The 27200-nt window shown below is 40.0% G+C and overlaps 1 protein-coding gene across 5 annotated transcripts in view; it reads left to right on the top strand.

Moving 5' to 3' along the window:
• Positions 1–27200, top strand: part of Cog7 (component of oligomeric golgi complex 7) — a 94951-nt gene that overhangs the window by 1956 nt on the left and 65795 nt on the right. For all 5 annotated transcript variants that reach the window (XM_063226660.1, XM_063226659.1, XM_063226658.1 and 2 more), the window contains exons 2-7: positions 371–519; positions 1352–1468; positions 4932–5100; positions 16166–16248; positions 17308–17430; positions 25604–25802. In XM_063226660.1, the coding sequence (XP_063082730.1) occupies positions 371–519; positions 1352–1468; positions 4932–5100; positions 16166–16248; positions 17308–17430; positions 25604–25802 (840 nt within the window). The remainder of the gene's footprint in view (positions 1–370; positions 520–1351; positions 1469–4931; positions 5101–16165; positions 16249–17307; positions 17431–25603; positions 25803–27200) is intronic.

Raw genomic sequence — 27200 nt, 5'->3', positions numbered from 1 at the left:
GTTTTCTTACTGGAAAGAGATGGCTGCTCATGATCACTGTGCACAATAAGTGCTAAAATACACGCTAAGGCCTCTTCTGCAGTAGTTGGCATATACTCTGTTCGTTCATCCTCATGATTTAACTGAGTGGTGCAAAAGCAGGCTGAGGCAGTTAAAGCCTGTAGGCTTCTGTCATCCACCTGGAAGAGCCTGACTCTGGGCAGTCCCCATTCCCCTTCCTGTCCCATTTGTTCTTCCCGCTCTGAGCACTGTGTGGTCAGTAATATATTAGGACGTCTTTCTTCTGTCTTGTTTGTTTCATACTTCTCCCTGGTGACTGGTCTGATTTTTGCCCTTTATGCATGTGGCTGCCCTTGGTTTTTCACTGCAGAAACAAGCCACCAGGCCTTGCAGAACATGCCCAAAGTGCTCCGTGATATCGAAGCCCTTAAACAGGAGGCATCTTTTCTGAAGGAACAAATGATTCTTGTCAAAGAGGACATTAAAAAATTTGAACAGGACACGTCACAATCAATGCAGGTATTTCAGCTTCTATCCTAAATGTTAGTTCTGGTTTTTGGCAAGCATTCACTCTTCCAGAGGGCTGAGAACAGCTCAGTGTTGTGGGAGGCTAACTTGAACTCAGACTTTCTATTTGCAGCGCTGGAAGTCGAACCCATGGCTTCACGCGTGTTGGGCAAGCACTCTAGCACTGAACTACTCCACCCCTGCTTTCATTGTTGTTTTTGAAACAGGTTTCTGTATCTCAGTCTAGTCTCAAATATGGTCCTCCTGCCTCAGCTTCCCTACCTTTTCTTTTTTTAATTATACTTTGAGACAGGGTCATGCTAAATACCCATGTTGGACTCAAACATAGGTGGACATGGTAGCACACAACTGTAATCCCAGCACTGTGGGAGGCTGAGGCAGAAGGATCAAACATTTGAGTCCTACCTGGGGAACTTATGGATACTCGGTCTCAAAAAAAAGTATAAAAAAGACTGGAGATATGCCTCATTGCAAAGGCTCTGGGGCCAATTCCCAGTACTGCAGAAGCATAAACAAAAACAAAAAGCCCCAAACTTGTGATTTTCCTGCCTCAGCCTCTCAAGTAGCTACAATTATAGGCGTCTTCCACTGTGTCTAGTTTGAACACAGAATTCTACCCAGAATTCAGAAAACCTTTTTCCTTGGTTCCTTCATCTTAGTCATCTCTTAAGTGCCTACTGAGCAAAATTAATCAGGCGACTGGTTTTTGGGGATGAGCAGCTCCCTGAAGACAGCGGTATACCGTGAGACTTTCAAGTCACTGGTGAAACATAGAGAAAAGGGAACTGTCATTTCATTTTTTTGCCACTCATTTCTCTTTCAGGTATTGGTTGAAATCGACCAGGTCAAGTCCAGAATGCAGCTTGCTGCTGAATCCCTTCAGGAAGCAGACAAATGGAGCACACTGAGTGCTGATATTGAGGAGACATTTAAGACTCAAGTGGGTTCCGTGCTTTGTTGCTTTCCTGCTTTCTTTCTTGTTTTTTTTTGAGCTGGGGTCTCACTATGCAGTTCAGGCTGACCTTGGGCTCACTTTGTAGCCCAGGCTGGTCTTGAACTTGCAACAATCCACCTGCCTCAGCCTCCCGAATGCTGGGGTTACAGGAGTGCACCACCATCCCCGGCTTCTTTGTTGGTTTTTGAGACAAGGTCTCACAGTATGGTCCAGCCTGGCCTTGAACTCACTATGAGCCCCAGGCTGGCCTGGAACTTGCAGTGATTTTACTGCCTCTGCCTCCTGAGTGCTGGGAATAGAGAGGTGCACCACCCTGCCCAGCTTCAAGTAGGTTTCTTATTTAGGGGATGTTGTGAAACTCATTGAGGCAGAAACGTGGGTTTGGATAGAGCTGACACGCAGAAACAGTTTCCAGTGGGAAGATCCGAATCTGTAGCACTTTTACTGCTTACAGCTCCATTAGTTTGTCCCCTCTGCTTGACTCAAACCTAGAGTGATTCAGAAGGAGCCACAGCAAACTGCACAGATGGTGAAGATGTGGGGGCGAAAGGGTATTGGTTACTGAGAGGTTGGAACATGGCTTCCTGCGCCTTACACACTGTGGAATCTTGGCAAGTTATTAACTCTCGTGAGGCTGCAAAGCATGGAAAACAGTTTGAAGCCTGTTGGAAAGGGAAAGGAAGGTGATCTCTTAGGAAAACCTTTTTAGGTTGTAAAGTAAAATACATTATAAACCTGGCCCTCTGCTCCCTAGTTTCTGTCCTACACCTGTCTTTCCAGATATCCCTATTCCCCCCATAGTAGCAGGATATTATTATTTCTCAATTACCATTGTCTCTTCAGTACAGTGGAGCCGGGCTCCCTCCCATTCTATTTCAGTCTTGGGGTGCTTCAGGCCTCATGGATCTAATCATATTGTGTTTCTGGAACAGAGGTATGGAAAAAAATAAATTTAAATGTAGTCTTTGATTTTGATAATTATAAACTACTAATGTTAATTAGCTGAAAATTATAGGTCTTTTTCCCCATTTGCTGTTGCTATTTTGATAGGCACAACCTTATATATGCAGCTTGATTCCTCCAGACAACCCAAAACCTGAAGATGTTTTCTTTTTGGTACTGGGCATTAAACGTGTGGCCTTGCATGTGTTAAGCAAGTGCTATACACTGAGCTTCATTCCCAACCCATTTTAGTTTTTTGAGACAAGTACTTGCTAAGTTGCGCAAGCAGGCCCTGAATTTGTGATCCTCCTGCTTTAGCCTCCCAGGAGGTGGGATTACAAGCATATGTCATTGTACCTAGATCAAAAACTGAACTTTTTATTTTTTATTTTATTTATTTATTTGGTACCAGGGATGGAATTTACGACCTGTGCCTACCAGGCAAGTACTTGAGCTACTGAGCTAAATCCCTGGCCCTAAATTTTTTATTTTCAAAATCATCAACTATTTACTGTTTCCTGTGCTCCCTATTATGGAGTCAGTTTCCATCTAAGAATTTAGGCCACAGCCTGGCGTGGTGGTACACTCCTGTAATTCCAGCACTTGAGAGGCTGAGGCAGGAGAACTGTTTGCAAATTAGAGACTAGCCTGGACTACACCAGGAGCCCAAGTCCAGCCTGAACTGTGGTGAGACCCTGTCTCAAAAAGACAGAAAAAAAATTTAGGCCAAAAACCTCAGATGTCCTTAACTACTCCCTCTTTTCCATTTCATTTGTTTGTTTTGTTTTGTTTTGTGTTTTTGAGACAGGGTCTTACTGTGTAGTTAGCCTGGCCTTGAACTCACTATATATCCCAGGCCACCCTTGAACTTGGGGTAATCCTCTTGCTTCAGCCTCTCCAGTACTGAAACTGCAGGCATGCACCACCACGCTTTCTTTCTTTGCAGTAGAGTAGACCTCAATTTGCCCTTCCAAGTACAACCATAGTGTTATCCTCTTTCAAAGCTCTCCCAGCTGGCTCCTTACTTCTCATAGGGAAAACTATAATACTTCTGTAATACTCCTGCCATTTTTCTGAAATTGTGCAGAATCTTTTCCAATGTATTATGAATTCATCTTTGTCAGTGTTACCTTATGTATCTTTGAGTCTCATATCTAATGCAGTGTCTGACACAGCATAGATATCCATTAAATACTGAAGTGAGCATGGTTGTTACTGTCTTACTTCTTTATTTTTATAGCTGTAAACATAATTATATATGCCTTAGGAGATTTGAAACATTTAGAAAATTTAGCCGGGTGTGGTGGTACACATTTGTAATCCCAGCACTCAGGAGGCTGAGTCAAGAGGACTGCCATGAGTTCAAAGACAGGCTGGGCTCTATAGTGAGTTTAAGACCAGCCTGAGCTACATAATGATACTGTGTCTCAAGGAAAAAAAAATAGGAAAAATACAAAATCATCCTGTTTCTAGGCTCTAGTAATATACTTTTTAAGCCTACTAGGTATTTTTTGTGTTTGCACTTATGTTTGTATTTTGTATGTGTGCAAATATCAATATACATTTGTACTTATGTATTTTATATGTATTACAAAAAAGCCAAAATAATTTCTAGCGGCTGCACAGTATTCTGCATATCATTATGAGTATCCCATAATTTTATATTTTATTTGTTATGGAAGATTATGTTGCTTCCAGGTTTTTATTTTACCATTAAAATCACATTAGTAGTACATCAGTGTCTCTATGTCCCTCTGATTATTTTTCTTCTTCCTTTTTTTTGTTACTCAGAGTTGAACCTAACATATTCAAACTGAACTCCATCTCCAACAATTTTTGTTTTTGAGACAGAGTCTTACCTTAGTAGTAAGTTGTTTAAGCTGAGATTGAATTTGGGATCCTCTTGTCTCAGCCTCCCAGAGATCTGGGATGATTGATATGTGCTGACATACCCAGCTCCTTCTGATTATTTCTTTAAGACCAATTTCTAGAAAAGAAAATAACTAAGTTAAAGGATATAAATATTTGTAAGACTCTGTGTTTTTGTTTTGTTTTGTTTTGTTTTGTTTTGCTTTTGAGATAGTGTTCATTATGTAATTCAGGCTGGTTTTGAATTCATTTTGTACCCCAGGCTGGTCTCAAACTCTTGGTGATCCTCTTACCTCTGCCTCCTGAGTGCTGGGACTAAAGGTGTGTGCCACCACGCCTGCCACAAAGTGGTGCCAAATTATCTTGCAGTGTGACAGTGTATAATACCAGACAGATCTTTTTTCTTTGCATCTTTACTAATTAGGACTATTATAATGTTTCAAATGCTTTCCCAATTCAATAAAAGAAAATGGTGTTTCCCTGTTTTAATTTGCATTTATTTATTAGTAATGTTGAACATCATGTGTAATGGGCCATTTTTTTTTTTTATTTTGTGAGTTTTCTTTTTATGTATTTTATGTATCCCTAATTGAGATAGCAGAAATCTCCTAAATAAATATCCTCTGTTCTTTTTTAGGACATAGCTGTGATTTCTGCCAAGCTAACTGGTATGCAGAACAGCTTAATGATGCTTGTTGATACACCAGACTACTCAGAAAAATGTGTACATTTGGAGGCTTTGAAGAACAGGCTGGAAGCCCTAGCCAGCCCCCAGATTGTAGCAGCATTCACTTCTCAGTCTGTAGGTAAGTGTGGCCATTTCTCATCTCTGTGCACACCTGTTAATAAAGGTAAAAAGTGAACATGGGATTGCATACCTGTATTCTCTGTGCTTATATTCTGAAGCAGGAGAATTTTTAGTTAAAGGCCAGGCAGAGTTACATAGAGGCCAGGTTGGACTACATAGTGAGAGTTATCAAAATAACAAAACAGAACAGGTATAAATCCTTTCTGAAGGCTAGGTTTGGTGGCACATTCCCTTACACATAAATATTGAGAGAGCAGGTGCAGTAGCACAGGTCTGTAATCTAAGCTTCCTAAGAGGCTGAGGTGGGAAGTTTGCAAGTCAAACCCAGTCTGGGCAACTTAGCAAGACCGCATCTCAAATTAAAAACAAACAAAACAAAACAAAAAATATGGCTGGAGATGTAGCTCAGTGTGAGGCCCTAGATTATTCTGTAATCTCAGAGTTAGGGAGGCTGAGGCAAGAGATCACCACAAGTTTGAGACCAGCCGTGGCTATATAGTGAGTTCAATGCCAGTCTGGACTACATAGTGAGACTCTGTCTCATAAAACAAAAACAAAAGCAACTACAAAATAAATAAGTAAGTAAATACATATACATGAACCTGTCTGAATCTTCAGTCTTTAGAATGCCTTGACATTGATTACATTATGAAGATTACTAATAAATCTAACTTTTAAAAAAAGACAATTTATTTGAAGGTGGTGGGGAGAGAGAGAGAAAGAGGGAGAGACAGAGAGAGAGGGAGGGAGGGAGAAAGGGAGAGAGAGAGAGAGAGAAAAGAGAGAGAGAATGGCTGACAGCTACCCTGGATGAGTGGGGAGCGTTGGAAAGGGAAATACTCCTAAATCTATAGCTTTTGTTACTTTTATCCTTTTAGCATTTTATGTGAAAGTTTCAAATATATGAGAAGTTGAACCAAGAAATGTAAAGGTTCCCTCCAGGTTATCATTTTGCTACATTTGCTTTTGTGTGTATATGTATGTGTGTGTTTTTCTTTTCTTTCAGTGCTGGTGATTGAACTCAGCACTTTATACATGCTGGACAAGTACTCTACCACTGGACCACTAATCTACATCCCCATCCTTATATTTACTTTGTTACATAGCTGCTTTATGTCTCCTGTCTATCTATTGATCCATCTAATTTTTCTTTTTCTTTTTTTTTTTTTTGTGGGTGTTACTGAGGATTGAATCAAGGGCCGCATGCTGAGATACATCTCCAGCCATTTTTTTTACAAGAAAATGATAGATTTATTAAACTTATATGAGTACATGACTTTTTTTTTCTTAAAAAAACCATTTGTGTATACTAATGTATTTCAAAATTAAGTCCCACTCAATGAATCGTTACTGCAGAGTATCTACACACAAGAGCAAAACATCTTTAATTTTATCCTTCTATCAGGAAGTGGTAAAATGACAGTTGATATACAAACAAATTGGTCAGAATTTAATGGTGCATGGCATGTAGATATTGTAATTATAACTGTTTTGCTGATTTATTGTACATTATTTTTCTTCTGTTTTTTCATTACTATTAACATGTATACAATAAGGACATTACTAGAACATTTAGAAAATCATTACGCCTTGTGCATTTTCTTTGAAGGGTTATGCAGTAATTAAGAAGCAGCATAGATGCCTTCGTGAAGGAGGCAAGCACATTTTCATAATTTTCCACTAATTTTCATAACAGTTTTTTGGTGATTCTTTTAAAAGTCAGATTGAGATCGAGTCCAGCCTTTTTTTTTTTGTTGGTACTGGGGATTGAACTCATGACCTCATGCTTGCAAGGCAGGCACCGCTGAGCTAAATCCCCAACCTCCTCCCTGTTTTGTAAATCTTGAGATGGAGTCTCCCTCAGTTGCCCAGGCTGGGCTTGACTCACAAACTTCCCGCCTCAGCCTCCTAGATAGCTTAGTTACAGACCTGTGCTGCTGCACCTGCTCTTCCGATGGACTTCGTGTTGAAGACAGTAACTGCTTTAGAATTATTGGGTCATATTCTTTTTCCTTCACAGTTCTATAACCTTGTTTTACTGTCTTGTGTGACTATAACCTGTATCTTTTCCCTGCATAGTTATTATAGGGAATGACAGGCACTTTCTGTAAAGGGCAAGATAGTATGTTAGACTTTGTGGGCCCTAGAGTCTGTATTGTGAAGACCTTACTCTGGATCTGCTGCAGAAAAGCCTGTATTTAAATGGTTGGGCTTTTCGGCAGTTCAGCAGACTTTATTTACAAAGACAGATGGCAGGGCCAGGGATTTAGCTCATCAGAATAAGCACCCACCTGGCAAGCGCAAGGTCATGATTTCAATCCCTGGCACCAAAAAAAAAAAAAAAAAAAAAAAAAAAAAACAACAAAAAAACAGACAGTTGAAATTTGACCTGCCAGCTCAAGAGTTGGTGGACTTGTGGCTATTAAGTCTCTTACACCCAGAAATTTAATAACTTTACTAGCTTATTTTTCAATTTTTTTAAAGAGCAAAATATAGTTATTGGGAGAGAGAAACCTGTGCAAGAGAGAGAGAAGGGGTCCCTAGTGGGTTTCCAAAGACCCCCTTTTCTAGGGATTTTTATAGAGCAAAACTACAAGGTAAGGCAGGTCTAAGTAGGGGAAAAATGGGAAATCACAAGGTGGACATGAGGTGGGACATAACTATGGTCAACCAATAAAATTATGAATGTAATTGCTTAGGTAAAATTGATTAAATAGGGCGTAAATGGGGCAGCAAGGGGCATGAATACAGAACTGGGCCTTTCCTGTAGGGGGTTGGCTTCCTCAAGGTGACCGATACCTATTTAGAATATAGGTCCCTGATGTTTATCTTTAGAGTATGAGTGTATTTGATTATCTTTTGTGTTGAGGTATGGCTCAGTGGGAAGTGTCTGTCTCCCCCAAAGTTGTAAGATACCTGATTTTCTGTACTGCCTCCTTTGAGGGCACAGCCCTATCTGGCTGCCTGTAATATTCCATCTAACTCAGCTGTCTATAACATTCCCCCCTCTGAAGAAGTACCCCTCACTGCCATGGGGGAGTAATGGGTGATTATTTTCCAATTTTGAAAATTTAAAATTTTCCCAGAATATAATGTGTGCCGTTTTCATCTGCTAAGTCACCTCCCCCCCCCCCCCCTTTTTTTTTTGGTCTTTTTTGTTTTTATCGGTACCAGGGATCGAACTCACGACTGCCTGCTTGCAGGGCAGGCGCTTATGCCGCTGAGCTAAACCCCCAGCCCCCACCTTTCCCCTTTTTAAAAATTCCTTCCTATAGTTTTTTCATGGCTATTGTTCCACTTGTGCTTTGATCTGTCTTTCAGAACACTAGGTGTTCACTGGATTTTCCTCTCCACACGTGTCAGGTCCTCTTTAGCTTCTCTTGGTTCTTTAGCACACAGTCTTTGTAATTTTTCTAGCATGTCTTCTGTTATACTTATAGGGCTTCCAAATTATCTGTTTTACTCTTTGTTCTTCTAATTAATTTTCTATTTTTTTTTTTTACATCTTCTAATTCATTGTTTGGTTTTTCCCTACCTCTGCCACCCTTCTTTTATATTTCCTTGTAATGTCTTAGACCCTCTTACAGAAAGTACAGACTTGTATAATTTCATTCAGAGTATGAAGCAGTTACCTAAAATTTCCTAGAGTAAATCTTTTGAAAGTTTCCCTCTCTCCCTCTTTTTGAGACAAGGTCTCACTTCGTAGTACAGGCTGGTTTTAAATTCACTGTAGTTCAGGCTGCCTCGCACTCACAGTGTTCCTCCTGCCTCAGCCTCCCGAGTGCTGGGATTACAGGCGTGAGCCACCATGCCCGGCAACATTCACATTTTTGTGCGATCATCATTGCCATATGTCATTAGAATTTTTTTCTCCTTCCCAAACTGAAATGCCACAGCCATTACACAGTAAGTACCCATACCCATTCTCCTCTCCACCCCCACGTAGCCACCATTCTTGTGTTTTTAGCTATGAATTTGAAAACTCTGGGAACTTCATATTAGTGGACTCATATGATATTTGTCCTTTTGTACCTGGCTTATTTCACTTAATGTGATGACTTTAAGGTTCCTCATGTTGCAGTGTATAGGATATGATTATAAAATTTACCTTCTTTACCTTCCGCAGTCTGTCACACTGCTGCCGCTTACCAGGGAGGCAAGCTTCTTCCTTGGTTTCCCAGTGACCTAAGTTCCAACATGGTGCAGATCTCAGGAGCTGCTGGTGGAGCATGGTGTTGCATTCCTGTATTCCCATCACTCGGGAGGCTAATGCAGGAGGTTTGCTGTGAGTTCCAGGCCAGCCTGGGCTAAGGAGCAGGACTTTCAAAGAAAACAAAACAAAACAAAACAAAACACAACACAGTTTACCTTCTTTGTTTTGCATGTTGAAATTCAGCTTTCTGATCACCATTATTTGAAAAACTGTTCTTTCCTAATCAAATGATCTTGGGACTCTTATTGAAAATCTTTTAATCACATATATTTAAAGCTTTCTCCCTGAACTCTCTATTCTATTTTTAATTTTATTTTGAAAGTAGTAAAATACAACAGAACAAGACAATAAAGCCAACTAAGATCGTATAGTGAAATTGGTACAGAACTTCACAGCAGGTTACCAGGATAACAGTAATAGGTATCACAGTATATTTCATTATCTTTACAATAGTTGTTCTTTCAATCACGTATATCAAGATAAAATGAAATATAGAACATTATAGAACTTATCAAAACAATATTGAATAGAGCAGTACCACTAATCAGAATAAAGCAAAACAGTAATAAAAATATTTGCCTTCAAAGAGATGGTAGAAGGAAACCCCCCTTATTTGTTATGGTCAACCTCCCAGGAGATGCTCAGATTTGTTTCCCATTTGCTAACGGGGGGACAGGGGAAGGGGTGTAAGGGAAGTTGGACGTTTTGACTCTAGGCCGTGCACCAGCAGGTTCACTATTGCTTAGCAGGGAGGCAGGCTGGTTGCTTGATTTCCCAGCTTCGTAAGTTCCAACATGGTGTGGATCTCAGAAGACATTGGTGGTTCACCCCCTGGAAGGGCCACAGTCTGCCACACCACAGCCACTTACCAGGGAGGGGAGGTGCTTGCTTGATTTCCTGGCATCCTAAGTTCCAACATGATGTGGATCTCAGGAGACACTGGTAGTACTCCCCGTGGAAGGGCCGCAGTCTGTCACACTGCTGCCGCTTACCAGGGAGGCAAGCTTCTTCCTTGGTTTCCCAGTGACCTAAGTTCCAACATGGTGCAGATCTCAGGAGCTGCTGGTGGTTCTCCCCCTGGAAGGGCCTCTCTATTTTATTCTGTCTATATTTATGCCTATATTATACTGACTTCATTGTTGTAACTTTGTAGTAAGTTTTGAATATGAGACTTCCAGCTTTGTTTCTCCAGGTGGTTTGACTATTCAGGGACTCTTGAATTTTTTTTTCTTTTCTCTCTTTTTTTTGTCTTTTTGACACAGGGTCTCACTATGCAGTTCAGGCTGACTTTGTATCCCAGGCTGGTCTCGAACTTGCAAATGATTCTCCTGCCTCAACCTCCCAAGTGCTGGGATTACAGAAGTGCACCACCATGCCCAGTTTTTTTTTTTTTTTTTTTTTTGTCTTTTTCCTTTTTATCAGTACTGGGGACCGAACTCACGACTGTCTGCTTGCAAGGCAGGTGCTTATGCCGCTGAGCTAAATCCCCAGCCCCGACCATGCCCAGTTTTGAAATTTCTATTTTTTTTCCCCAAAGAAAATGATTTTTAGGTATACATAATGATCACATTCATCATGGGAAGTTTGTCCCCATATATGATATAACTTGATTTTCCCCCCATTCCCCTATCCTTCCTTCAACTCCTGTTCCCTTCCTTATTTACAGAAGCTTTGTTTCCATTTTTTTCCTTTATTTCTCTCTCTCTCTCTCTTTTTTTTTTAACTTTTCCTACCTTCTCCCCTTCTTCCCTCTTTGTTCCCCTTCCCATTTGAGCATTTTCTTCCTGTTTCCCAATAGCCATTTTACATTTGGTCCTTATGTGCACTTTTGGTTTCTCATACCAGAGAAACAGTGCAGTGTTTATACATATGTAGGGACACTTGAAATTTCATATGAATTTTTTTTTTTTTTGAGAGAGAGAGTGGGGAGTGGGTCTAGCTATGTAGTCCAGGCTGGTTTTGAACTCACTACGTGTAGCCTATGCTGGTCTTGGAACTCTGTGATCCTCCTGCCTTAGCTTTCTGAATGCTGGTTTTACAGGCATGTATCACCACATACAGCCTTTTCATATGATTTGAATGATAGATTTTTTTGCAGCTATTCTGCAAAAACCATTGTTAAGGTTTGGGTAGGAATTGTATTAAGCCTGTATATCACTTTGTATAGTATTGGCATCTTAAAGATATTAAGTCTTCCAATCCTTGAATATGAAATGTCATTCCATTTATTTGTCTTTAATTTCTTTTAGCAGTGCTTTTCAATCTTTCAGCTTTTTTGGTTAAATTTATTCCTGTTTTTTATTCTTTGTGATGTTATTATAAGTGGAATTTCAGAATTCTTTGTAAGAAGCAATTATGTTTTGTGTGTGTTGATTTTTTATATGTACCTTTGCTGAATTTATTAGTTCTAATAGGATTTTGTGAAATCTGCAGGGTTTTCTACACATAAAATTTTATGTGCAAGCAGAGATAAATTTAATTCTTACTTTCTTTTGCTTTTTGAGGCAAAGTCTCACTCTGTAATTCAGGCTAGTCTTAGATTCACCATGGACCCAGGCCAGCATCGAACTCACAGGGATCCTCCTGCCTTATTCTTCCATGTGCTGACATTACAGAAATGTGCCACCATGTCCAGTTAATTCTTACTTCTCTATTTGAATTGCTTTTGTTTTCCTTGCCTAGTTGTTCTGATTCAGACTTTTAGTACTATGTTGAAGAAAATTGGAGAAAGTGAATATTTCACTGGAGACAATCTTCACTACTGTTTTGTTTGCTGTTTTTCTTTTTTTTTAAATTTTATTTAAAAGAAAAAAGAGAAAAAACAAAACAAAGCGGTGTAAGGGTACAAGTAATACAGAACTACAAAAAAAAAAAAAAAAAAAAAGTAAGAAATCACCAGTTAATAGATTACACATTATCATCTTAGAGATAGTTGCTCAAGTCACAGTATCAAAGCATACAAAGTGGACACTCAAACAGTGAGACTGCAAACAGTTGTGTTCAATGATCCAACCAAAAACATTAATATGGTCAGCTATTTAACACCCCTAAACACACTTGCAGTTGTATCCTTTAGAGCACTTTTTTTCCCCTCTCTTTTTTACAACAAAATTTACACATTTTGGGTTTTATTACTCCTTAGTTCTTATTACTTTTTTTTTTTTTGGAAGAGAATAAAGTCAAATATGGCAAAACAAAGCTGTCAGTCAAAACCAAGGATAGACATAGTACATGATGTAAGAACAGAGTACAAGGTTATCAACAATGGTTACCATAATGTCTCGTTTCCTTAAAAAGAATGTTTTGCTGTTTTTCAGACTTAATGTGACCCTTATTATGTTGTGGGATTTAAGAGAGATGAGTGACCAACAGGGAAAAACAGGAGAACTTTATTTTAGGTGTACACTGGCTCAGCTGATAAATCCAAAATGTCCCAAGCAAAGGACAGAGGACAGGTTCCAGCTTTTACACATTTGGTCAAGGGAGTAGGTCTTTGGCATGAACCTTGTAGACAGGCAGAAGGAGAACAAAGGCAGTTTGTCAAGTGGTGACAGTTTTGCATCTTGGTGACTTTACTCAGATATAACAGGATACCATGGCAACAGGAGGCAATAAAATTTCACTTATGGGGACGAAAGTTACTGATTCAGTTATGTTAAGGAACTTACTTTTCTCCTGTTGTTAGTTTGTTGAGTATTTTTATCATAAGAGTATTGAATTTTGTTAAATGTTTTTTCTGTATCAACTGAGACCATCATTCTTTCTCTTCATTTTGCTAATGTAGTATATTTGATCAATTCCCCTTTCTTTGGTTTTTTTGGGATAGGGTTTTACTGTGTAGCCAAGGCTGGACTCGAATTCACAGCGATCCTCTTGCCTCAGCCTCCTGAGTGCTGGGATCACAGGCATGAGCCACTACACCTGGCTTGATTGATTCTTGTATGTTGATTCATCCTTACATTCAGAGATAAATACCACTTGGTAATAGTGTATAGCACTTTTAATGTGCTTATTAAATTTGGTTTGCTGAGAACCCTGGTTTCAGTCCCGTCCCTCTCTCCCCCCGCACACACAAAAGAAAGAAAACAAAGGAAGAAAGGTGAAAGATTCATTCTCATAGTTTGTGTTTTTAGCAGTTTATCCATTTCATCTAGGTTTTTCAGTATTCTGGTATATAATTGTGCAAAGTGTTCTCTTATGATCCTTTTTATTTCTATAACATTAAATTACATTATATATTATAGCATTGGTATTAGTGAACCTAGGTAAAAGTCTGTCAAGTTTATTGATTTTATTTTCAATGGACCAGCTTCTAGCTTGGTGTTTTTCTCTTTGGTTTCCTATTTATTGCTTTATTTATTTCTACAAACAAAGATAAATTTAATTCTTACTCCTCTTGATTTGCTTTTTTTTTTTTTTTGTCTTTTTGAGACAGGGTGTCTGTGCAGTTCAAGCTGGCCTTGAGCTCATTTTGTAGCCTAGGTTGGTCTCGAACTCACAATGATTCTCCAGCCTCAGCCTCCCGAGTGCTGGGATTACAGATGTGAGCCACCACACCCAGCTCTTGTTTTGCTTTTTGAGATAGGGTCTCACTCTAATCCTATTATTTCCTTCCTTCTGCTAGCTTTGGATTTTGTTTACCCTTTTTTTTGAAGATGCAGGTTAGGTTGTTGGTTTTTTAGTGTATTTATACTAATACTAATACTAATTAGTGCAGTACTCAGCACAGCCTTTGCTGCATCCATAAATTTTTTGTGTTGGGGGATTTAGCTCAGCAGCATAAGCACCTGCCTTGCAAGCAGGCGGTGGTGAGTTTGATCCCTGGTACCGATAAAAATGAAAAAGACAAAAAAAAAAAAGGAAAAAAATTTTATATGTTGTGTTTTCATTTCCATTTGTCTGTATTTTCTGATTTCTCTGTAACTTGGTTTTAAAAGATGGTGTGTTTAATTTTGACATATTATGAATTTTCTAGTTGTCTTCTTTTTTATTTCTAGTTTTTTTCTATTGTGATTAGAAAAGATACTTATATGACTTCCATGGTTTCAGTCTTTTTTTTTTTTTTTTTTTTTGAGACAGGGTCACACTGTGTAGTGCAGACTGGTCTTGAGCTTACTATATAGTGCAGACTGGCTTTGAACTCATGGTAATCCTCTTGCTTGAGCCTCCTGAGTGCTGGGATTATAGGTGTGTGCCACCACACCTGGCAGTTTCAGTGTTAAAATTTATTAAAACTTGTTTTATGGTCTAACATATGGTCTGTCCTGATGTGCGCTTAAAAAAACACATATTCTGCTCTTTAGGATAGGTAGACTGTCACATCAAATTGGTCTGTATATTGGTTCATTTCCTTTTTTATTGATTTTCTCTCTAGTTGTTCTTGAAATGCTGCTTGATTTAGCTTCTTCAGGCTCTGTTTGCCATATTTTCAAATTCTGCTTTATCATTCATTTAAAGAAATACATTTTATTTGTTGGTAGACATTTTAAAATTGTGATTATGTACTTAAACCAGTACACATTATAGACCTTAATTTCTAAAAGCATTCTTTGAACACATAGGTAAATGTCAACAACATTTTAACAAAGCATGATAGTATATTTGTATAGGCAGTTTTTTTTTCTTATTTAGTTTTCCATTTTTTCCATCATGAACATGCTACTGATAGTGATGAAAAACAATTCTATTTAAGCAATAATTAATTTAATACTGATAGTGATGAAAAACAATTCTATTTAAGCAATAATTAATTTAATACAGTTGTTGAGCGCCTACTGTATTTTGTACTAATTTTTGGGAACAGTGAAACAAGACAGGAAATGTTGCTGCCTCTTGGAGCTTATGGTTCCATGGATGAGAAAGGTAATACACTATTATATAAGCAACTGAACACAGTAAGTATAGGTTGTGATTAGTTCTGTTATGGAAGATGTAGTAACGACTAGCACAGGGAGCCTAATTTAGGCTGGCCGATTAGGGACCAGAGCATCATCCCGGATGTAGGAAGTGTAGACACTTGAGGCAGTACAGAGCTTGGTTTGTTCTTGAGACCTGACAAGGCATTTGTCTCGGTATTTTCCAGTTCATGTAAATATTAGATTGAGTTGAATGAAACTGCTGTTTTTTCAGGCTGGAATGGTAACCAGCAGTTCAGCCTTTACTTTGGTTTCTCAGTCTTGCCATTGACTGCAGGTGACTCAAGCTCTCTGGGCTATGGTTTTCTTGCCTGTAGAATGAGGACCACCAGTGAATTGTTTCAATTCACTGTCACTCCGTTTATGATTCTAACGGATATGGGGGCTCGGCAAGGCAGGCAAGTGTGGCCTTGAACACCCTTGAGAGAACCGCTGTTATTTCACACTCCAGGTTTGTCCTTGACAGCTCCCAGCCTGATTCTAATTCATTTCACACTCATGTGTTGTTGTATAATCTTAGCTGTGTGAATGGTTCTTAGTGATGCATTATTTTAACATGCCAGGGCTTGCAGTGCCTGATTATCAAGTCACCTGTTTTGCTCTTTTTTTTTTTTGTCTTTTTGAGACAGGGTCTCACTATGCAGTTCAAGCTGGCCTTGAGCTCACTTTGTAGCCTAAGTTGGTCTCGAACTCACAATAATTCTCCTGCCTCAGCCTCTCGAGTGCCAGGATTATAGATGTGTGCTACCATGCCCAGTACATATTTACATATTTTGCTGTTGACTTTACTAATTTTTTGTGTTTATGAGCCTATGAGTTACTTCATTATCTAGGTAGGAACCTTTGAGTACCAACTTTTATTTATCCTAGTGAATTCATTTTCTTGGCTGCATCAGAAAATCTGGTAATGTGTATACATATTTTGTGTTCTTTAGATCAGTCCAAAACGTTTGTGAAGGTTTTTACTGAAATTGACCGGATGCCGCAGCTCCTTGCATACTACTACAAATGTCACAAGGTAAGCAGCTGTGAGCCGTTACAGTTATAGGATGCCAGTAACAGTGGGCTACACAAAACCAGGTTTCACACTCAAGGTTAAAATGCCTCTTTGACCTCTGGTTGCTTTTCTTGTGGTTAGCCAGTAGGTGTTGCTCTTGATCCAGCATATGGATGCATTTAATTGCCATTTGAAAAAATCGGAGGTTTTTGTCCTGTATTCACAACTGGATTCATTTACAAAGTTGAAAAGTTATTTTAATTTATTCAAAACTTTGTCTTTTTTTTTTTTTTTTTTTGGCAGTACTGGGAAATGAACTTAGAGCCTTTGTGCTCAGCTACATCCCTTTTTGTTCTTTTTTTTTCATTTTTAAATTTTGACTCAGGATCTTACTTAGTTGCCCAAATGGGGTCAAACTTGAGATCCTCCTGCTTCAGCCGCCCAGAGTGCTGGGATTACCAAGTGTGTGCCGGTGTGCCCAGTCCATTTTTGTCTTTTTGGTGGGGGAGTGCTGGAATTGAACTCAGGACCTTTCACTTGCCAGGCGGGCGCTGTGCTGCTGAGCTATATCCCTGGCTGCGCATTTGTGTCTTTTAAGGAAGATTCATGTCTTAAGCTTCATTGGGCCTTCAGAAAGCCATAATAACTTAATATATTTTTTAAGTTTGTTGAAGTTAGGTTATCAAAATTGTTTGTAGCTTCCTGGGCTAACCTTAGTTCCTTCAAGGCCATTGCATGTGTGCGTTTGAAGCAGCAAGGTTAGGTAAAGAAGTTTCAGCACTCACGCTTAGGTCCTGAGCTCTGCTCAGAGTGGACTGTGCTGAGTGGGAGCACAGTGCAGGGAAGGGGAAAAGGAGAGCAGTCAGTTGGAGGGTGACAGAGTGAAGCTTTGGGTAATTCCCAGAGTAGGTAAGTTTGTTTTGTTTGTTTTCTGCCTTAAGTGAGTGGGCCTCTGGGTCCTTGAGTGCTCAGGGTGGTGGGCAGCAGTGATACTCCCTTGCTTTGGTGGGAGGTCAGGGCAGTGGCAGCAGGCAGCATTGCTAATGTACCCAGTGAGACCCTTTTATTCTGCCTCCGTAGGTGCAGCTTTTATCAGCCTGGCAAGAGCTGTGCCAGACCGATTTGCCACTGGAGCAGCAGCTCACGGGTCTCTATGATGCCCTGCTTGGTGCTTGGCACACACAGATCCAGTGGACTACACAGGTAACAGCTTATTAGAGGTCCAGGGAGAATAAAGCCTGTGATGACAAAGAAATAGGTGATTGAAAAGGGTTGATCACTCTCACCTACAGGGCACCACTTGAAGAATCTCCTGTTGCTCCCGTTACTCAAGGGGTTAAACCATCAGCTTAGACACACACTTGAGTGAAGTCCTTGGGTCTCCATTAAAACACTTCTTTCTTATCTGTATCTTAAATACAATCTAATGTGGCCTTGTTGCCTGTTCTTCCCTAGGGGAGCCTTTGCAATTCCGGGAAGTTATTATCAGATCTTAAAGCAGGGGGCCCCTAGTCAGGTGATGCTGGAGTGAGCAAGACTAATTTTACCTTAACTAAAGGTAAAGTTTATGCGGCTTGCAATTAGTTTCCCTTGTTCTCACTATACAATGAATTAGCAGAAGAGTACAATTTTAAAGACAGCCTCTAACCAGTGCTGGGGTGAGACAAATGTTTCAAGTAGAAACTTTCTATCCCTCACTTCTCTAAAATTTTTGGGCCTTTCTGACCATAGGATACAAATCATTGTCCCTTTTTGTCTTGATGTCATGAGACATAGCAGGTCCTCCTTTAGAAGGGGAAAGCCCAAATACTTAGGAGTGATGATGCACTGGGCCTGCTGATGGCGTGGCTTATCATTTTTTTCACAATTGGTCACGAATCACTTTTCAGATGCTCATCAGTCATTTGTTGGAATGCATTTGATGACAGTCATAGAGAATCTTTGTACGAGGTTGTGTCATTTAACTTGGTTAAAGTGCTTCTCTCCATCCTGGTTTCTTTTTCCTTGAACTAACCTTATTGAGACTTAGTTGTTTTTTGTTTGCATGTATTTGTTTATTCAATTACTGAGGCCTTCTCACTGAGTGACATCATAGTTCTTTAATTTTTTAAATTTTGAGACAGGGTCTCAGTAAGTCACTGAGTTGCCCAGACTGGGTTTAAACTTGTCATCCTCCTACTTCAGCTGCCAGAGTTCTGGGATTATAGGGCTGTGTTTCCAGGCTTGGTTTAGATTGCTTTTTAAAGGAGAGAATAGGGCCAGGGATTTAGCTCACTGGCATAACAACCTCCTGTAGAAGTTTCAGTTTTTCTTTTTCTGTAATCATCAGTTTTCAGTGAGATCCTCCATCCATGCTCATTTGCATGTCATGGTCTTGCTGATATCCTGAGATAGAAATAGCTTTGCCAACACATATAAATGTTCTTTATCATCTAATAAAAAGAACTTAGACTTCTCAGATTTCTCTTCAGTCTTCATCCTCAATTTTTTTTTTTGAGACAGGGTCTCGCTATGCAGTTTAGGCTGGCTTTGAGCTCACTTTGTAACGCAGGCTGGTCTCAAACTTGCAACAATCCTCCTGCCTCAGCCTCCTAAGTGCTGGGATTACAGGCATGCACCACCATTATAAGCTCATCCTGTTTTGTGAGGTGTGTATTTATGCTTGTTTTTTTTGGCTTTTTCGTTTTTATCGGTACCAGGGATCGAACTCACGACTGCCTGCTTTCAAGGCAGGCGCTTATGCCACTGAGCTAAATCCCCAGCCCCCATTTATGCTTGTTTATCCTTTAGCCCTTGGCCTGTTTTCTTTTCTCTTTTTTTGAACAGTCAGAGAAGGGCATGTCTTGTTTCTTTTCCTGCCATTAAAGAAAATAATCGTTTTAGGTCCATGTAAGCGAGGTAGCTCCCTTTGGGCTGGGCATAAAGAAGCTGACACTAGGGAGTAAAGACCCATTTTGTATATGGAATGTAAACAGCATGCAAAGTAAGGCTAAAGGCACCAGGATAATGTGTCTCCTTCATATATTCCAGTATTTTAAATCACTTTTTTTTATTGAGGTGCTAGAGCTCAAACCCAGGGTCTCATCCATGTTAAGCAGGTGCTCTGTCTCTGAGATATACCACCAGCCCTCCTGTCTCAGCCTCCAGAGTGCTGGGGTCACAGACACGTGTCATCACACCCAGTACTTTAGTATGAAAAATTTCCAACATGTAAACAGGAGTTGAGAGAATATCCATGTGCCAAGCTCCTAGATTCTACAGCAAACATTCTGCTATATTTATTTCATTAAAAATCTGTCCATCCACCTATTTCTGTCTGCCCATTAAGCCTTCCTATTTTTTAATTTATTTCAAAATAAATTGCAAAATCATTCACTTTAGCACATGTTGTTAAATGGAATTCAATCTCATTTTTGAAGTTGAGGTTTAGCGTTTATGTTTAGATCTAAGGTAAAATTTTGAAATGTAATGCTTTTAAATATGTCATTTTTATTAGTTTGAAAAATATAAATATTTATGTAATACAGTCCTCTTCCTAGACAGAAATATTACCATCACCCTAAAATGTTTTTTATGTTTCTTCCTAGGTGACCACTGCTCTGTTTTTTTTTTTTTCCTGCATCAGTTAGTTTGGAGTGCTCTAGAATTTCATGTAGATGAAATTACTCATTGGTTTCTTCTCTTAATAAAGCTTCTTTCACTTAGTGTGTTTTTGAGATTTACTTGCGTATCAATAGTGTGTTCCTTTTTATTGCTGGAATACTATTCTGTGGTATGAATTACACATCAGTTTACACATTCTCTTATTGATGGACACTTGGTCTGTTTCCAGCTTGGGGCTATTAGGAATAAAGCTTCTCTGAACATGTTTTGTAAGAATTGTTTTGTAGATACGCCTGTTTATATCTTTTGCATAAATACCTAGGAATAGAATTTGAGGGTATAAGGCAGATGTATGTTTAGATGTATAAAAAGCTGCCTTTTTCCAAAGTGGTTGTACTTTTGTACTCTCATGGTAGTGTGTGTTCTAGCCTCTTTGCTAATATCCTTTTTAATATTAGATGTTGTCATTCTTAATTTTAGCCATGCTAGTGGGTGTGTAGTATATCTCAGGTGGTTTTAATTTGTATTTCTTTGATATTCAAGGACACTGAGCTCCTATTTATATATCTTTCTTTGTGAAATGTCTACTTAAGTCATTGCCCATTTAAAAAGTTGGATTATTTGCTTTTTTATTATTTAGTTCCAGGAGTCCTTTATGTATTCCAGATACAGATCCTTTGTCAGATACATTTTGTAGATATTTCTTGCAGTCTGTGACTTAAACAAAGGTTTTTTTGTTTTGTTGTTTTCTGTAGTGCTGAGAATGGAGCCTGGGGCCTTGTACATGCTAGGAAAGCCAGCACTCCTAGGCCAAAGCAGAAGTATTGGTTTTGATGAAATCTAATTTATTGGTTTTTTTACTTTTGTGGTTATTACCCTCCATGCTCTAAGAAACCATCACCAGTCCCCAATTTGCAAGGGTATTCTTCCCTGTTTTCTTCTAGAAAGTGTTCAGCTTTTGTGTGGTCCATTCTGAATTAGTTTTAGTATGCAGTGTGATGACACAGTCAGATTGTCTTTGTATAGGTTATTGAGGTTAACTTTATAGCCTTAGTTGATAGGTTTCGTCTTGTAGTGTTATTTTGCTTCTATCTCTTGAGTGACTTAGGAATGGGAGAAGTTAGACTAAATAGTCCTATACAAAAGAGTTCGAATTGTTTGGTCTGTATATAAAGTCATATTCTAGACCTCCTAAGGAATTTTATTATTTATTTATTTTTGTACAGGGAGTTGAACTCAGGACCTTGTGCTTGCCAGATGGGTGCTTATGCTGCTGAGCTATATCCCCAGACATCCAAAGGAGGTTTTTAAATGCATCTTTCAACTAAAACTCTTATAGGTTACCTTTTTCCTTAAAGGGATTTTCTGAATATTACCAAAGAACAACAAACATTCACAGACCACAAAATGTGAGGATTGGTGATGGTTTCTTAGACCTAGAGGACAATAGCTAAAAGAAAAAAATTCACCCAAATTTCTTTTTCTTTTCTTTTTTTTGGTTTCTTTTTGAGAAAGGGTCTTGGTATATAGTTCAGGTTGTCCTTAAACTCACAGCAATCCTCTTTCCTCTGCCTCTTGAGTGTTGGGCTTTCAGGGTGTGACACCATACCTGGCTCATCCTGATGTCTTTTTTTAAATTCCTTTTCAGTTCCCTCTCTCGGCCCCCCTCCCCCAAAAAAACCCCAAAAAACAAAACACAAAACAAAAAAAAGAATCGAGGGGTGGAGGAGGGGAGCAAAAAAGGAGTTAAAATGTGTCATATCATGCACCAGCTCCCCACAAGGAATATAAACATTATGTACTGTCAACATGTACTAATAAATAAATTAAAAACAAAAAGGAAAGGAAAAACTGGGTTGGAAGTGTGGCTCAGTGGTAGAGCACTTGCCTAGCAGGCCTGAAGCTCTAGATTGGATCCCCAACACTTTAGAAACTAAATCAAATCAACACAGACCAAACCAAACCAAAACCTGATAAATTAGGTATCGTCACAATCAACCTCTGCTCAATCCATAAATTGGAAGAAAAATTTTTAAAAACATAGCTGATGAAGGAATCCAACTCTATAAAGAACCCTTACAACTAACTAATGACAAAGCAGAACCCTCAGTCTTTAAATGGGCTGAAGCTGTGAGTAGACATTTTACAGAAGAAGCCACACAAATGGCAGCTTGCTGTCCTTAGTCATCAGGAAATGCAGATTAAAGCCACAATGAGATACACCACACCAGATTGCCTAAGACTGAAAAGAATGACAACACCAAAATGTTAATGCCTGGTGAACCTTGCAATATTAAAAATGTAAAATGTAAGTTAAGTTTTGAATTAACATGTAAAAATTGCCCTGGTTGTTGTATTTTGAAATTTTATTTTTCTCTTTGACATAAAATGGATTTGGAAAAAAAAAAAAAACATGTAAAGGGCTGGGGATTTAGCTCAGCAGCACAAGTGCCTGTTTTGCAAGCAGGCAGTCGTGAGTTTGATCCCTGGTTCCGATTAAAAAAAAAAAAACATGTAAAAATAATGAATTTGGTGGTGAATTGGTGAGAGACAGAAGAAAGGTAAGAGCCTTTGCTTGGTACCAGGTGGTCATGGTAATGTTCAGGTTCAAGAAAGGTGAACAGTTGCTAGGTCCTGTTCTATGCTTGATCAGAACAATTGCTAGAACAGTTGTAATGAGCTGGTAAAGGGGTTGAAAGAAAGGAAGAACAAGGAGAGATTTTCTTCTTGGTTGTATGAACACAGTACCGACAAAAATAAGAAAGTTGAGGGAAAGCAGATATAGGAAGATGATAAATTGTAATTTTGGGTGCTTTTAAATTCCAAGTGAGAATCTTCACAGCAACATCCAGTAGGTAGGTGGAAGAACTTCTCAGGAAATACAAATGGAGTGCCGCTGGCAGTTTAGCATTGCATTATTTTGGGTTTGCTTGGTTCTTTCTTCTGTTTATTTTTCTCAGACTCCAACAGAGTAGCTTTGAGCAGAGTGTAACTGGATTTACTGAACAAAACAAATGTTCTTTGAAGTTTTATAAATTCTCCATGAGAATTTACACATAAATTTTATGCAAGGAAGAGTATGTTATCTGCAGAGATAATTCTGTTTCTGCTTTTAATGTCTTTTTCTCATATTGTGTGGCTGGAACTCCCAGTGTCCTGTTGGATAGAGTGGCAAAAGTAGGCCTGTTCATCTTGTTCCTGCTCTTAGGCAAGCTGGTCGCGGAGGTGCACACATGTAATCCCAGCACTCTGGGAAGCAGAGCTGGGAAGGTAACAAGTTCTAGTCCAACCTGGGCAACTTAAGGAACAGAGTTCAGACCACAGCATGCTCTGTCTTCAACGTTTTTGAAGTCTTTTCTTTACAAGGGTTGGTGTTAATTTTTAAAAATGTTTTGTAGAATTCATCAGTGAAGCCATTGAGTCTAATCTTTTCTTTGTTGGGAAGTTGTTTTGTTGTTGTGGGTTTTTTGTTTGTTTGTTTTGTTTTTATTTTGAGACGAAGTCTCATTATGTAGTTCAGGCTGGTTTTGAACTCTGTCTTCCTGCTTCAACCTCCCAAATGCTGTGATTATAGGTGTGTGCCACCACACTTGGCTTGGGAAGTTTTTGATCACTGATTCAATTTCTTTACTAGTTATAGTTTCTGTTTCTTCTTGAGCTAGTTTCGGTAGATTGTATGTCTAGGAATTTGTCCATGTCATTCAATTTGTTGCCATATAGTTGCTTATAGTATTCCATTGTAATCCTTTTTATTTCTTTAAAACTGATGGTAACATCCCTACTTTCATATCTGATTTATTTTATTTTTATGTCTTTTAAGAAAGGGTCTGGCTAGGTAGTTCAGCTTGGCCTTGAATTCACTGTGTAGCACGTGCTGGCCTCGAACTTGCCATGATTTTTCTTGTCTCAGCCTCCCTAGTGCGGGCATTACAGGCATGTGCCACCTCATAGCCAGCTCATACTGGATTTTTACAATGAGCCATTTCTTTTGTTAGTTTAGGTAATGTTAGTTTTATTGATCTTTCCAAAAAGCCAACTTCTGCTTTTTGATTCTCTATTGATTCTCTGTTCTCTATTTCACTTATCACTGCTTCAATTTTTCTTAAGCTAGCTTTGGGTGTAGTTGGCTCTTTTTTTTTTTTTTCCTAATTAATGTAAACAGTTAAGTCATTAGTTTGAGATCTTCTTTTTTATTTATTTATTTATTTTTTGTCTTTTTTCCTTTTTATCAGTACCGGGGATCGAACTCACGACCGCACTTATGCCGCTGAGCTAAATCCCCAGCCCCGAGATCTTTTTTTTATTTAGATAGCACGTAAAGCTATAAATTTCTTTCTTAGCACAGCTTCTGTTGTACCCTGTAAATTTTGTTAGGTAGTTTGCATTTTCACTTATCTCAAGATATTTTCTATTAAAAACTTGAATTTTACTGGTTTTACAGTTTTAGTTTTGTACCTTTTTGGCTTTAGGTTTGCCTAAGAATAGATCTTTCATGTTTGCACACACTTATAGAAAAGGGTACTTAATCTGCACTGGAGTGTGTAAGAACCTCCCCTTGGAATGGATTGTATGTTAGTCAGGTATTGCCTAAGAGATTTAAAGAATATGTGTTAGATTTTCCAGTGCCATAGGGAAGCAAAAATAAAGAAAAACAGGCCTTTATTGAGGATGTGGAGAGGAGTTCACAGCTCATGGGTCTGGGCTCCTCCTCTGGTGGGAGACAAATGGGACAGAAGATTATATAACCTCTGGCCAGAGGTAGAGTTTGGGACGGGTGTTGGTGACCCCGTGAAGAACTGACTGGAATCTTCTTGGTGCGCAGGAGAGGAAAGAAGGAGTTGTAATCAGGACTGAGGGGAGGAGGAGGAGGAAATGGTCCTTAGGGAGACAAGCTGTCATTTTCATTTTGGCTTTCTGCCATGATGGACCACCACCATAATACTCAGTAATTTATATTAGGGCAGAAACCTTTCAATATGGAGTAGGAAGAAAGGCTATTGATTAGTGAGTGAATAATTTAGATGGGTCTAGATGCACCACTCATGGTGGTCCTTTTAAGAGAACTCATCTAGACTGAAGACCGATCTGTGTCAAGGAGTAGGTAGCCTCAGGCTGAACTGAGAATCTGCACAAAGATCCTTGCAGCCCTGATTTGGTGAATTTACCCTCTTTCATTCTGTTTTGCTACTCCTTTCCTGCTCCCTTCAATTTATCATTGTTACCTTCACAGTTTTCTCTCAGTCAGTTTTTGGTGGCTGAGTGCTATGGAAAGCATTTTGAGAGCTTTGAAAACAGCCAAGACCAAGAAATGGGGGTAATGGATATTTAAAAAAAAATTAAGACATAGCTGGGACTTTGGCTCAGTGGCGTGCCTGCTTAGCAAATGTGAGGTCGTGAGTTCAATTCCCAGCATACACACACAAAAAAATTAAGATGCGTTATGTATTTACCAGCTTCTCCTGACGAATGTAACCATTGGGTACTGCAGACATCTACTAATAAAGATAAAAATTAAGACTAAAAAAAGAAAACAGCCAGGAACTTGAGATCAGTGACAGACATGAAGTGCCAATTGTTCTGGACGAGCTGCAAGCTTACTTTTTGAGACATTCAATTTGTAATAAGGGAAACTTTGAGCTTCCACCTCTTGAAGAGCCACTTTTCAGCAACAGGATGGGAGGGTTCCTTTGAGGGATCCAGGTGACAGCTTTGTTAAAAGGTGCCTTCCTGTTTGGTTGCAGAAGCTAATGCAGATGCCTCTTTGCCACTGCAGGTTTTCAAGAACCCCCATGAAGTGGTGACAGTGCTGCTGATTCAGACCCTGGAGGCCCTGGTTCCCTCCCTGCCCATGTGCCTCAGTGCTGGTGTGGAACGGGCGGGGCCCGAGCTGGAGCTCACCAAGCTGCTGGAGTTCTATGACACCACTGCTCACTTTGCCAAGGGGCTAGAGATGGCACTGCTCCCCCACCTACGTAAGTTGCGCCGCGCGGCCTCTGAACCCCCGACCGGCAGGGGAACTGACTCACACGACACACCAGAATGCAGAGACAGAGGTCGCGTTTATTGACTCTCCACACAGGTCGTCCCCGGAACGTTCCTCCCTGATCGGACTCTCCAGTGGGGCTCTCTCTGTTGAGTAACCCCGCGTAGTCCTCCACTCTCTATGGTCTGCGTGTCTTCTCTTCCTCTCTACCTCCTGCTCTGTCCTTATATCTATAGTCCTGTCCTATAGGGTAACAAGGCGTGGCAAAGTCTGATTGGGGGACATCAGCTGTAGCTAGGCAGAAGCTGAGGGTAAGAATACGGAAGTAGGAAATGGGCGCCATCTTGGCATCATTCGATGGGAGGGGTAATCTACTGAAGGCTTCGCTCTTTCCTACAGGCCTCATCTGCTTAGGCAGGTCCTCTGGCTCGGCTCCCGACATCTCCCCCTTTTTTCTTTATTAAAGGCGGTGGATCTAAGGGTCCCTCCAAGGTATGATGTTGTTAGATACCTGGGAGTGGGCCTACTTTGTAGGCCACGGCATGAGAGAATGTAGAGGTCTATACCCCGCTGTGCATCACCTCATTTCGATGCATATCCTCGCGCTAGGACCATGCTTGAGGTGAGTGGTTCATTTTTTCGCAAGGCCAGGCTTTTGTGAACCGAACCTGGATGCATATAGACATTCATTCCTGCCTTCCCCCCAGCTTTGGGGCGGGTGGCACTGCAGTACCCTTGGTCTCGCATCTCAATGCCAACAACTTAGCTCCATGAGAGGACCCTAATAGAGTGGGGTCTGTCTTAGGTTGGTCGGGAGAGCCCCTCCCGCCTTACCCGTCATTGACTCCATCACTCATCTCCTCGGGGAAGAAGGATGCCATCCAGCGGCACCTGTCTTTCTCGGTCCCCAACTGATGCTTTCCTCAGTAAACATGATCCAGTTGGGCAGCGAGGAAGCATTTGGGGGCTTAAAGGTGGAGAAAACCACCATATCATTAGAGAGGGGCACAGTGATATTGAACTCATGGGAAGTAATCGGGGCATCAGGAAGGCATGGCAATCTAGCTGTACAGTTGTGGGCATAGGTTCGCGGGAGGGTTGGAGATGTAACTGAAACAATGGACAGGGCTGGGGGATGTAGCCCCCCATACTATTTCAGCATAAGCACCGTTAATCAGCAGTAGTACCGCCAGGCATATTTTATGCCAGTTGACAGGGCGCGGTGCATGAGCAAACAAGAAGGCGCTCCGTCCCAGGCAGACCCCAAAGAGGAATACCAGAGTATACATTACCACACCCAGCAGTAGGTGGTTCGGTGCCTTGGCTAGGGTGTCATTGTTCTCCTTCTGCGTTGTCAAGTTGGTCCTTAGCATTATGGTCCCCTTCT

The sequence above is a fragment of the Cavia porcellus genome, unplaced genomic scaffold (assembly GCF_034190915.1).
Source record: "Cavia porcellus strain 051 isolate PalLab524CR breed Dunkin Hartley unplaced genomic scaffold, mCavPor4.1 scaffold_16, whole genome shotgun sequence".
NCBI lineage: Eukaryota > Metazoa > Chordata > Mammalia > Rodentia > Caviidae > Cavia > Cavia porcellus.
The sequence above is the reverse complement of the archived record's forward strand: the minus strand, read 5'-3'. Positions and strand labels throughout refer to the sequence as shown.